We start from the raw sequence: 11598 nt of genomic DNA, 5'->3' as shown, positions 1-11598 counted from the left end.
TTGATATGGACTATAACTTTCTGTGTAACAGCATTAATATCGTACACGCAAGCTATTTCTCCACTCGAAGTAGTACATTGACCACGGGAATATAGAGCACAAAAAGGTCAACATCTGCTTATAAATTCCTACGAAAAGTCATAATTAGGAACGATAATACTGTGTCTCATGTGATGTGCTTGTCATTTTGTGGCCTTTCCAAAATTTGCTAATTAACAAACAATGCTACTCTTTAGGAGACAAAATTTCAAGGAAAACTTATTTTGCTTAATGAATAAAACAAATAATTTGCTATTTTTTTTTCAAAAAAAAAATTCAAGGGAAACATCCCAACTCTGTCTCGGCGGGAGCTTTTGATCTATCGTCGCATATAAGCTAGCAAGTTCTTCTTGCGTTAGTTTTACTTGTGGCGCATTATAGTACTCTTTTATGGGTGGAAGTTTAAAATATCGTGGCGGCATTATATCAGTTATGTTCCTAACCAATAAAATTGTGCATCCAAAATGTTTCAATCTAATCATAATTTTGGAAAAGGAATTTGTTATTTTTTTTTTTTTGTTAAAGAGAAAATTTTGATTGCTTGAGATATTATAAGGTGGCGGTGCCAATGCAGGATCGAAGACCATCTCCTTTCACGGGGCGTACTATGGTTATAAAGCCGTGGCGTGGGCCCCACCTATTTTGAGCGGATCCCACGTGTCAACGTTCAACTGGTGATGATATAGCTAACCGTCGCACTGAGGCGGAGAATGGTTTGTGGCGACTTTTGGAGGTGGCTTGCGAAATTACGATATTGCCCTCACTGCGATATGGTAATGACGCATTAGTCCAGTTATAAACATGGGCTTGGGCCCATCGATTACGGGGGCAATTAGGCCCAGTTCCTGCAGTGGCAAAAGTGGCCCTACGCAGCTGGACTTCTGAGATATCAAAGCCTACGGGCCGTTGGAAAATATATAGCGTAGAAATGATATCATAACCTACTTATTATTATATGCTAAATATGATATTACGTACGGAAACAAATAGAGAACTCAGTCTCTCCGTAATTCCCAAGAGTACCGTAGCAGAAACAAATAAGATCACTCAGGTAATACTACCTGCTTTTTCAGCATTATACTACTAGAAATCATGCACAAGGGAAAGATGCATTTGTATTGATTATAGCCCTAATCAAATCGAGCTGATCTAACTTGAGTTGCTTAACTTGTCCTGTTGAGTTTTCGAATCGAACAGAGATCAAGATTATCTGACTAACTAGACCTCCCACCGTTTCTTGGTTTTCATATTTCCATTTTGGTTCTTATTCCTTGCACACCTTAACTTCGAACCGATTATTCACGGTCGTTATTCAATCTCGTATACAGAGGTCAATATGGGAGACAATCAAGCCTTAGGCCGCGTATTGGTCGGGTTCGGGTTGCCCGTTAGTTGCTTGATTGATCACCCTAAGTGAGTCGATTTACATCCAATTAACTTGTTTAATTTGCTAATAATATGGCCTAAATTAAATTTGACCCGATTACCTGCAACGAAGATCGATCATGAAGCACACATGAAGTTTGAGAATCGGGCGATCGAAGAAACTTTAAACACAAGATTGCCTCCAATGGAAACAAGATGACACCAATCTGCCATTCGCGTCAAACCTAACCATCCAAAAAATAATTTATCTGGAAGCATGTCTAGTACTGCAAGTATAAGATTACTGGTGTGTCAGCGGCCCCGTTTGGTTGGCGATATAAGCGGGGATAACAAAAGTTATTCCCACTATTCCGCCAAACGAAATAATTTTTGGCCGGAATATTTTATTCCGGTTAAACCTTACTATTCTCGGCTATTCCGGAATAGTAAGAGATTTACTATTCCACCATTTTGATGTAATAGTGTTATTCCAATGTTTAATTTCAAACTTTATTAAAATTATAAATTAAATTAAAACTAAATTATATAAATATAATATGTTATATATTATAATATATTATTTTTATTATAAAATTATTAATTGTACTATATTAATACATATTATTTATATTTAAACATTAAATATTATAATAAATTTTATAATAAATTATATTTAAATATGATTAAATATTATTATTTTTATTAAATTTAAGTTTAAGTAGAATTTTAAAAAATTATTAATTTATTAATAATAAAAAATTATTAATTTATTAAAAAATTTATTATTATCAAATTTATAAATTTATTATAATAAATTATTTTTATTAATTTTTACCACCACTATTCTTATTTTCAAAATTTTAAATTAAAATTTTAAAATTTGATATTTTAAATTTTTGAAATTTAAAATTTGATATTTTATATTTTTCAAATTTAAATTTGATCTTAAATTTAAAATTTAAAATTTAAAATTTAAATTTTGAGATTTTAATTTTTAAAATTTAATTTAAAATTTTAAAATTTAAAAGTTAAAATTTTAAAATTTTAAAATTTATATATAATTTCAAAATTCAAATTCAAATATAATAAGAAGGATAATATCATTTTTTTTTTATTTATCACTACTTACTTTAATTCTTATTCCATCTTACCTGACCAAACGCTATTTTTTTTATTTCTAGAAATAACGCAATTTTCATCCAAATGCAAAATTAATTTAATTCCCGCTTATACCTCAATTTATACCTATTCGTGGAATAGTCACTTTTTGCTTATCCCCGAACCAAACGATACGTTATGGAACAGTCTCTTAATAGAGTTTGAAGCCCAAGGGTGGGTCCCAAAATATATACATGGGATTGCCATCTCATCAATTTTCCTTGGGAGAGCATCCCAAGGGACCCAAACCATTCTCTCTTCTTTTTTTTGAGAGATATGTAGCACCGTAGCACTACCACGCTACCTTTTTGTTTATTTTATTTAGAAATAAACTTATCTAAAAATGTGTATCAATTAGGATTCAAACTTGAGATCTTGGGTATCAACCACCAAGTCTTTTGTCACTTGCTTGTTTTAGGGACGGTCGGTAAACCATTCTCTCTTCATAAAAATAATAATTATTATTATTTAGCACAATATTAAGTTTAATTATTTTAAGTTTTATGAAAACGTAAAGAGTTTGGGCCCCTCCACGTGGCAGTTTGGACAAATAAATTAGGGAAATGCGTCCAAACAAAAGTGCTTATTCACTCATCCAAGTCCTTCGCTATTTTTTTTTTTTATTTACTTAACAATCTTCAGATAGTTTATGATAATAAAATATTGACCAATACAAAATGAACGGAATCCATTAAATTTATTAGTTCCAAATTTTCTCTAATGAACTTGAATTCAGCAATATGATTAAATTATTTTACATTATTTTCACCAATCCACACAATTTATTTCCTCGATCTTTCCAAAAATAACAATTCACCCTCGGCGATCCTTCCACTATAATAAGAGCGTTACGTTCCCAAATCAAACCGCCGAATTGACGGTTCCGCCCTTATAACAGTTAAAGGCAGGAAACAGAACGAGGGCATTTTCGTACAAGAAAATAAAACCAGCTATTACGCGTTGTTGCTTTCCAAAACTGCGCAATTAAGCCACTTATTACCAAACGAAGAAGAACCCATCTACTCCGATTCCCCGTCGTGCGTACCCGGTCATTGCACCCAAGTACACACCCAAATATCCCAACCACGAATTAGTAGGACCCACCAAACTCACCACCATTGCGTCTGTGGGTTCCAAAAGATTCACCAATTTTATCCTGGGGTACCCAAAGGTCCTACTCTTTTTAATTTTTATAGTCCAAATACTACTAGTACTAGGCAGACGCAATAACTTCCCCGAATAAAAGGTACTAAACTTTCCTAAAACGGAAACGCCCCGAATTCGAATAGTGGCGTAGTACTACGTCTTCGTCCCCGCCCCTCCCACGCTTTCCACACCTCCCCCCGCTCCGCCCCCGCACCTTAAGCCCCACCCTCTCTCTCTTTCTCTCTCTCTCTCTCTTCATCACTTTCTCTCTCTAGAGCGCCATGCTCTCAGCACCTCATCTTCTCTTCGTCGTCGTCATTCTCATCGTCCTCTCCCCGGCGCTCGCCGCGGACGCCGGGGACGCGGCGGCGATGGTCGCCCTCGCGGCGGCGCTCCGCCCCGCCTCGGCCCTGAACTGGTCGAGCGACGCCGACCCCTGCTCGTGGCCCCTCGTCCGGTGCGACCCCGACGGCGGCGGCGGCGCCCGCGTGACGGCGATCCAGATCGGGCGGCGCGGGCTCTCCGGGAGCCTCCCGGGCGCGGTGGCGAACCTGACCGCGCTCGTCCGGCTGGAGGTGATGGGCAACTCGCTCTCCGGGCCCGTCCCCTCCCTCCCCTCGCTCTCCTCCCTCCGCACCCTCTTCCTCAACGACAACAACTTCACCTCCCTCCCCATCCCCCGAAGCTTCTCGACCTCTCCCGTCAAGTCCCTCCTCCTCAACAACCAGCGGGGCCCCGCCAAGCTCTCCGGGCCCATCGACGCCGTCGCCGACATGACCGGCCTCCGCCAACTCTGGCTCCACTCCAACTCCTTCTCCGGCCCCATCCCCGACCTCTCGCGCCTAACCGACCTCGCCGACTTGGACTTGCGAGACAACGAGCTCACCGGTCCGGTCCCGGACTCGCTCACCGGGCTCGACTCGCTCTGGACCGTCGTGCTCACCAACAACCTCCTCCAGGGGCCCGTTCCCGCGTTCAAGAACGCCGCGCGCATGAAGATCGATCTCCTCCCTTCGTCCGAGCGCTTCTGCCGAACGGACGCCGGCGATTGCGATCCGCGGGTGAACGCCATGCTCTCCATCGCCAGCTCTCTCGGGTACCCCGAGATATTCGCCAGGAATTGGCCCGGTAACGATCCGTGCGGCAACACTTGGCTGGGAATCACCTGCGATGCCAAAGGGGACGTGATTGTTGTTAATTTCCAGAAACTGGGCCTCAACGGCGCCATCTCGCCGGATTTTCGGCTTTTGCCTTCGCTGCAGAAGCTCTTACTGTCGGGAAACAACCTCACCGGCACAATTCCGGAAGCTCTTACCAATTTACCTTCACTTAAAGAATTGGACGTGTCAAATAACTCTCTCTGGGGGAAAATCCCCGCTTTTCGCCGAAATGTTGTGGTGAGAACCGAAGGAAATCCCGATATCGGGAAGGACATAAATCCCGGCAAAGACGGGTCGAGCTCTCCTGGATCGGATAGTGGCGGTGGTAGCAACAAGTCCTATTTAATCGGCGTTGTCGTCAGTTCTGTTATCGGTGCGGCTTTCCTCGTCGGATTGCTTGTGTTCTGCTATTCTAAGAGAAACAAGTTCTGTTTCGGCAAGTCTCGGCTTCCGAGCGGCATAGTTATACACCCGGGTCACTCCGGTTCGGAGGCGGAGATGCTCAAGATATCTCTGGCTGGTAATGGCTTGAATGGGGTCTTCAATGGAGCTGTAAGCAGCACGAGTAGTGGGCCTCGTGACTTTCACGTCGGCGAGCCGAGCAGTATGGTCATCTCGATTCAAGTTCTTCGAAACGTGACGAATAACTTCAGCGAGGACAATATATTGGGCCGGGGAGGGTTCGGGACGGTCTACAAAGGGGGGCTCGACGACGGCACTAAGATCGCGGTGAAGCGGATGGAGGGCAGCAGCGCGACGGGCCCGAAGGGTTTGAGCGAGTTCACGTCGGAAATTTCGGTCCTGACGCGACTTCGCCACCGCCATTTGGTCTCGCTCCTCGGTTATTGCTTGGATGGGAGTGAGAGGATCCTGGTGTACGAGTACATGCCGAGAGGAACGCTCAGTCAACATCTTTTCAACTGGAAGAGCGAGGGGCTGAATCCGTTGGACTGGAAGAGGAGATTGAGTATCGGACTCGATGTTGCTCGCGGCGTCGAGTATTTGCATAGCCTGGCTAATCAAAGCTTCATACACAGGGATCTGAAGCCTTCCAATATTCTTCTCGGGGATGATATGAAAGCTAAGGTTGCGGATTTTGGGCTTGTTAAGCATGCACCAGATGGGAAATATTCAGTTGAGACGAGGCTTGCCGGCACCTTCGGATATCTCGCACCGGAGTATGCAGGTATATCTATATTTATGTATTTGCTTTTCTATGTTACTTATTTATACTGTTCAAATATTTGCACAGGATCAATATATAACATTCAGAAAGAAAAGAACCAACAAAATTTTCATGATGATTAGAGAAGAAAATGCATGCGATTTAAGCAATGTATCTATAACAAACAATGCACTTGGATGAAAAGCTTTATATTTGGTGTTCAAAACTGAAACAGGGCCTATCAGATCTTTTCCAGAACACTAAACATTTCCTGCTATATATTGTATGTTGGTGATTTTATGCTGCATTTACCACCGTGCAGTGACGGGCCGTGTGACCACCAAGGCCGACGTGTTCAGCTTCGGAGTAATCCTCATGGAGCTAATCACCGGCCGAAAGGCTCTCGACAACAGCCAATCGGAGGAGAACGTGCACCTGGTGACGTGGTTCAGACGAATGCATATCAACAAGGCTACTTTCGAAGAAGTCATCGACCCAACAATCGACCTTGACGACGAAACCCTAAAGAGCGTTCTCACGGTTGCCGAGTTGGCTTGTCACTGCTGTTCAAGAGAGCCGCAGCAGAGGCCCGACATGGGCCAGGTCGTTAATGTCTTGTCTTCGTTGGCGGAAGTATGGAAGCCGTTGGAACCCAAATTGGACGACGAATATACGATCGACTTGGACTTGACATTACCTGAAGCACTCCAGAGGTGGAAGGAGTTAGAGAACAGTAGCCAGTCAGTTTCAACTATCGGAAACTTGGAGAACTCTCAGAGCAGCATTCCTGCGAGGCCCACCGGTTTCGCCGAATCCTTCACCTCAGCACATGCAAGATAGAAGAGATCGAAAGAAAAAAAGAGAAAACAATATTGGCAATATGGGAGAGTTATCTATATAGGCTTGTCGATTAATTCTCATGCCTGGTCTTCTTTATTGTTTTGTTTGATTTAGCAGATTTTTTTTTTTTTTTTTTCAGTTTCATGATGTTGATCTTTACAGGGAGAAGTTTCAAAGTGTTCTTTTGCTATTAATGGTTGTTTTATTTCAAAGATAGATCGAAATGTTATATTGTAGCTGAGTGGTACATCTTAGAGTTCATCCTGCATGTTCTTGTTCTTTTATAAGAGATTCTTGTAACAACAATGACCTCGACATATACTTCGATCTCATTTTATCATTTATTCTTTTGCTCTCCTTCGCTTGAACTCGATCTTAATCGTCACGCTCGATGACACCTGTCCTCAGAAAAGTGTAGCTGCTGCTGTGCTAAATCGCAGGTGATCCGCATGTTTGCCTGCTGCATCACCCCGAACACTGAAATATGGATGTTCAACTTCCCCATCCCCCAGCAGAATATCAAATCTCTTGTTATTCAGGTTGCTGTCTAAATACTGAAGTTTCGAATATTTTAGTTTGTGCGTCCCATATTGTGAGTATCACATCATACAAGTCCTTGCCTTAGTAGTGGGAAGCCCTATTACTGGAAATTTTATCCGTGATCATTTTCTTGATTTGCTTTATTAAATGACATCCACGTCACAATGGCTCGGAAGCATCTATCTAGCTAGGATTCAAAATAGTACTTGTAACTAAGAATAAACATAGGTGTGCTGCTCTATTTGCTTTAATCAGTTTCTTATTTTCTTAATCATCACATGAAAGTTAGTTTTACGGCTATTCTTACTCGATACTGGATATAAACCAAGAATTTTGTGAGCAAGCGTGTAGCCATAATTAATTAACGATCGAGTTGAAGTGCTATTATATTATAAACCTAGTGTGATGAAGAGATAAAATAGAGGTTTTATCATAGTATGCTGGTATACTTACTGTGTGGGAACAATTTCTGGTTCACATAATTGAATTGTTGGAATTTTGATGCTTCTAATTAATTGCTCATAATTACATCACATTCTTTGTGAAGTGACCGGACCGCATCACAGAAACTACTTGAAAACACTGACAATGTTCGGCCTAAGACACAACTTCTGAAAAATTAACATAAAAATAAATGCAAGAATGATTTCAATGGTGTTTGAACTTTTGCTCCAGGTAAAAGCACTTGAGACAACCAACATATCTTATGATAAAACAAGAAACAAATAAACATATTGTTAACGAGTATGAGTACCCACATACATCCACAGACACCGGGCACATACACGCTACGCGCGTTGTTATTCAAATCCTCTATATTGTTATGCTTTGTTATTCTAATCCTCTGTATTGATCTCACGAATCATCAATACTGTGTAAGCAAATCATGACATGATGTTTTTAACCTTGTGGCGGGTTTGGACAAGACCCTTTCTTGTTGTTTGGGTCGCTAGTGCAGCCCGAGGGCCCTGGTGAAGGAACTTGTCCTTGCGGAAGGGACTCAAACACTACACTCAGATCACCTCCGATTGGCGGTGGATTCGGACAAGACCCATTTTTGTTGTTGGGATTATTAGTGCAATTCGAGTGCCCTGGTGGAGGAACCTGTCCTTGCGAAAGGGACTCGAACAGTACACCCAGATCACCTCCGACTTGCGGCGGGTTTGGGCAAGACCCTTTCTTATTGTTTGGGTCGTTGGTGCAGCCTAAGTGCCCTGTTGAAGGAACTTGTCCTTGCGGAAGGGACTCAAATACTACACTCAGATCACCTCCGATTGGCGGTGGATTCGGACAAGACCCATTTTTGTTGTTGGGATTATTGGTGCAATTCGAGTGCCCTGGCGGAGGAACCTGTCCTTGCGGAAGGGACTCGAACACTACACCCAGATCACCTCCGACTTGCGGCGGATTCGGGCAAAATCCATTCTTGTTGTTGGGGTCATTAGTGCAGCCTGAGTGCCCCATTGAAGGAACCTGTCCTTGCGGAAGGGACTCAAACACACCCAGATCACCTCCGATCCTTAACCGGCCCCTTTGGCCTTCCAACGGTCTCGCCATCGAAAGAGAATGTGAGCTATATATTAACACTATGAGAATCAGTATCATTTTCATCACACTGCACCCTTTTGCCATTTTTTTACTTACTTGTATATCTCTCCCCTTTTGATTCAGCATACAAAACTTGATGGAGAGCAATTCAATGAAGCGGCATTTTTATAACCGAGTAATGTTGGAAATTGGTATTTGCATGGTAATTACAACGAAAATACAATAGGAACTCATTCGTTTCCTCCATAACTCCCCACATTGCAAAAAGTGTTCAAATTTTTTAATCGTGTTCGAGTCAAAAGTCCTAGTTTGAGCCAAGTTGAATGGACCCGATCGATCGAGTCATTCAATTTCACACTACTCCGACTGAGACTTCGTGGTGCTTGTAGTACGGGATTGATCAAGCTACAGCATTCAAAGTTAAAAGTCACACGTCTCCCTTGGATTTGATCAAACTTGTTCCACGTAAATTGCATGTTGATTTAAAAAAAAAAAAAGGAGGAGGAAATAGAAGGGTAAATGCAAGCACACTCTATGTTTTGACTTTTGAAGGCCGTAGGAATTGACCAGTGCATTCTCTTGTGCCGTACGCGTCCGTACGAGGAAGTGGTTGCGTTCAACTGTTGCTGAATATATATTGCTTTTTAGTTTTTTTTTTTTAATTTCTCCTCACAGGTTCTGTGTACGGACATAAATGGGTCGTGTCATATTTTCTGGTTCATTTCGTTGGGTCGGGTCAACCCCCATGTGACCCAGCTTAAAACATTCTAGGTTTGACTCGAGCTAACCGTTGTTCGATCTGAATGTATGCATGTGCAACACACGCTTTACACACACACGCACACGAAAACTTAAGAAAATAGTTTTACTTGTGCATTTTGTTGAATTTAATTTTGTACGTCAAATAAAATATTTAAATATATCACCCATTTTTTTTTTTTTATGTATACTAATTAAAGTACACGTGCAATACACATTTCTCACCCAAAAAAAAAAAACTTATATATTTCGTAGAATTTGATTATAAAAGAAGTAAATTTATTTAATTATAATCATCTAGTCATATGCCATATATATGGATAAGTTAGTAACGTTAGGCTTATCTATTAAATATAAGTAGANAATTATATATAATTTTTTATTAGTATGATTTTTGCCTTTATTTTTTTTAATCTTTCTTATAATTTATTTTTATATTTTTATTACAGCAATAATTGTTTATTTTTTAGTTATTTTTTTATATAATTTTTTGACTCTTTTTTTTACTATTATTTATTTTATTTATATATTCCGCCACAACGCGCCGGTTCTTCACTAGTGATTTCATTAATGGTGTTTGAACTTTTGCGCCAGGTAAAAGCACTTAAGACAAGCAACATATCTTATGATAAAGAAGAAACAAATAAACATACTGTTAATCCACAGACACCAGGCACATGCACGCTACGCGCGTTGTTATTCTAATCCTCTATATTGTTATGCTTTGTTATTCTAATCCTCTGTATTGATCTCACGAATCATCAATACCGTGTAAGCAAATCACCACATGATGTTTTTAACCTTGTAGCGGGTTTGGACAAGACCCCTTCTGGTTGTTTGGGTCGTTAGTACAGCCCGAGTGCCCTGGTGAAGGAACTTGTCCTTGCGGAAGGGACTCAAACACTACACTCAGATCACCTCCGATTGGCGGTGGATTCGGACAAGACCCATTTTTGCTGTTGGGATTATTGGTGCAATTCGAGTGCCCTGGCGGAGGAACCTGTCCTCGTGGAAGGGACTCGAACACTACACCTAGATCACCTCCGACTAGCGGCGGGTTTGGGCAAGATCCATCCTCATTGTTGGGGTCATTGGTGCAGCCTGAGTACCCTGTCGAAGGAACTTGTCCTTGCGGAAGGGACTCAAACACTACGCTCCGATCACCTCCGACTTGCGGCGGGTTCGGACAAAATCCATTCTTGTTGTTGGGGTCATTAGTGCAGCCCGAATGTCCCGTTGAAGGAATGTGTCCTTGTGGAAGGGACTCGAACATACCCACATCACCTCTTAACTGGCCCCTCTTGCCTTCCAACGGTCTCGCCATCGAAAGAGAATGTGAGCTACATGTTAACACTATGAGAATCAGTATCATTTCCATCACATTGCACTCTTTTGCCATTTTTTTACTAACTTCTATATCTCTCCCCTTTTGATTCGGTATACAAAACTTGATGGAGAGCAATTCAATGAAGCGGCATTTTTATAACCGAGTAATGTTGGCAATTGGTATTTGCATGGTAATTACAACGAAAATACAATAGGAACTCATTCGTTTCCTCCATAACTCCCCACATTGCAAAAAGTGTTCAAATTTTTTAATCGTGTTCGAGTCAAAAGTCCTAGTTTGAGCCAAGTTGAATGGACCCGATCGATCGAGTCATTCAATTTCACACTACTCCGACTGAGACTTCGTGGTGCTTGTTTGTAGTACGGGATTGATCAAGCTACTGCATTCAAAGTTAAAAAGGACACGTCTCCCTTCGATTTGATCAAACTTGTTCCACGTAAATTGCATGTTGATTAGAAAAAAAGGAGGAAATAGAAGCGTAATTAATGCAAGCACACTTTATGTTTTGACTTTTGAAGGCCATCGGATTA

General features: G+C 41.3%; 3 protein-coding genes across 3 annotated transcripts; 1 reads left to right on the top strand and 2 right to left on the bottom strand.

Annotated features, from left to right (window-relative positions):
• LOC109726326 (receptor protein kinase TMK1-like) lies at positions 3979-7131 on the top strand. The gene is made up of 2 exons (XM_020255866.1): positions 3979-6054; positions 6356-7131. Exons 1-2 carry the CDS (start codon positions 3990-3992, stop codon positions 6871-6873), a joined length of 2583 nt encoding a protein of 860 aa, XP_020111455.1. The 5' UTR covers positions 3979-3989; the 3' UTR covers positions 6874-7131.
• Positions 8314-8970, bottom strand: LOC109728099 (basic salivary proline-rich protein 3-like). The gene has a single exon (XM_020258406.1). It carries the CDS (start codon positions 8968-8970, stop codon positions 8314-8316), a length of 657 nt encoding a protein of 218 aa, XP_020113995.1.
• LOC109728092 (basic salivary proline-rich protein 3-like) lies at positions 10517-11044 on the bottom strand. The gene has a single exon (XM_020258393.1). It carries the CDS (start codon positions 11042-11044, stop codon positions 10517-10519), a length of 528 nt encoding a protein of 175 aa, XP_020113982.1.

This window comes from Ananas comosus, linkage group 2 (genome assembly GCF_001540865.1).
Source record: "Ananas comosus cultivar F153 linkage group 2, ASM154086v1, whole genome shotgun sequence".
Lineage (NCBI taxonomy): Eukaryota > Viridiplantae > Streptophyta > Magnoliopsida > Poales > Bromeliaceae > Ananas > Ananas comosus.
This window is presented reverse-complemented; position numbering and strand designations above follow the sequence as displayed.

What these genes read in the sequence shown, in the direction of transcription:
- LOC109726326 (XM_020255866.1), top strand. Translation starts at nt 3,990, where the DNA reads ATGCTCTCAGCACCTCATCTTCTCTTCGTCGTCGTCATTCTCATCGTC. An exon ending in TCTCGCACCGGAGTATGCAG is followed by an intron (nt 6,055 to 6,355) that starts GTATATCTATAT and finishes ACCACCGTGCAG; the next exon opens with TGACGGGCCGTGTGACCACC.
- LOC109728092 (XM_020258393.1), bottom strand. Translation starts at nt 11,044, where the DNA reads ATGGCGAGACCGTTGGAAGGCAAGAGGGGCCAGTTAAGAGGTGATGTG.
- LOC109728099 (XM_020258406.1), bottom strand. Translation starts at nt 8,970, where the DNA reads ATGGCGAGACCGTTGGAAGGCCAAAGGGGCCGGTTAAGGATCGGAGGT.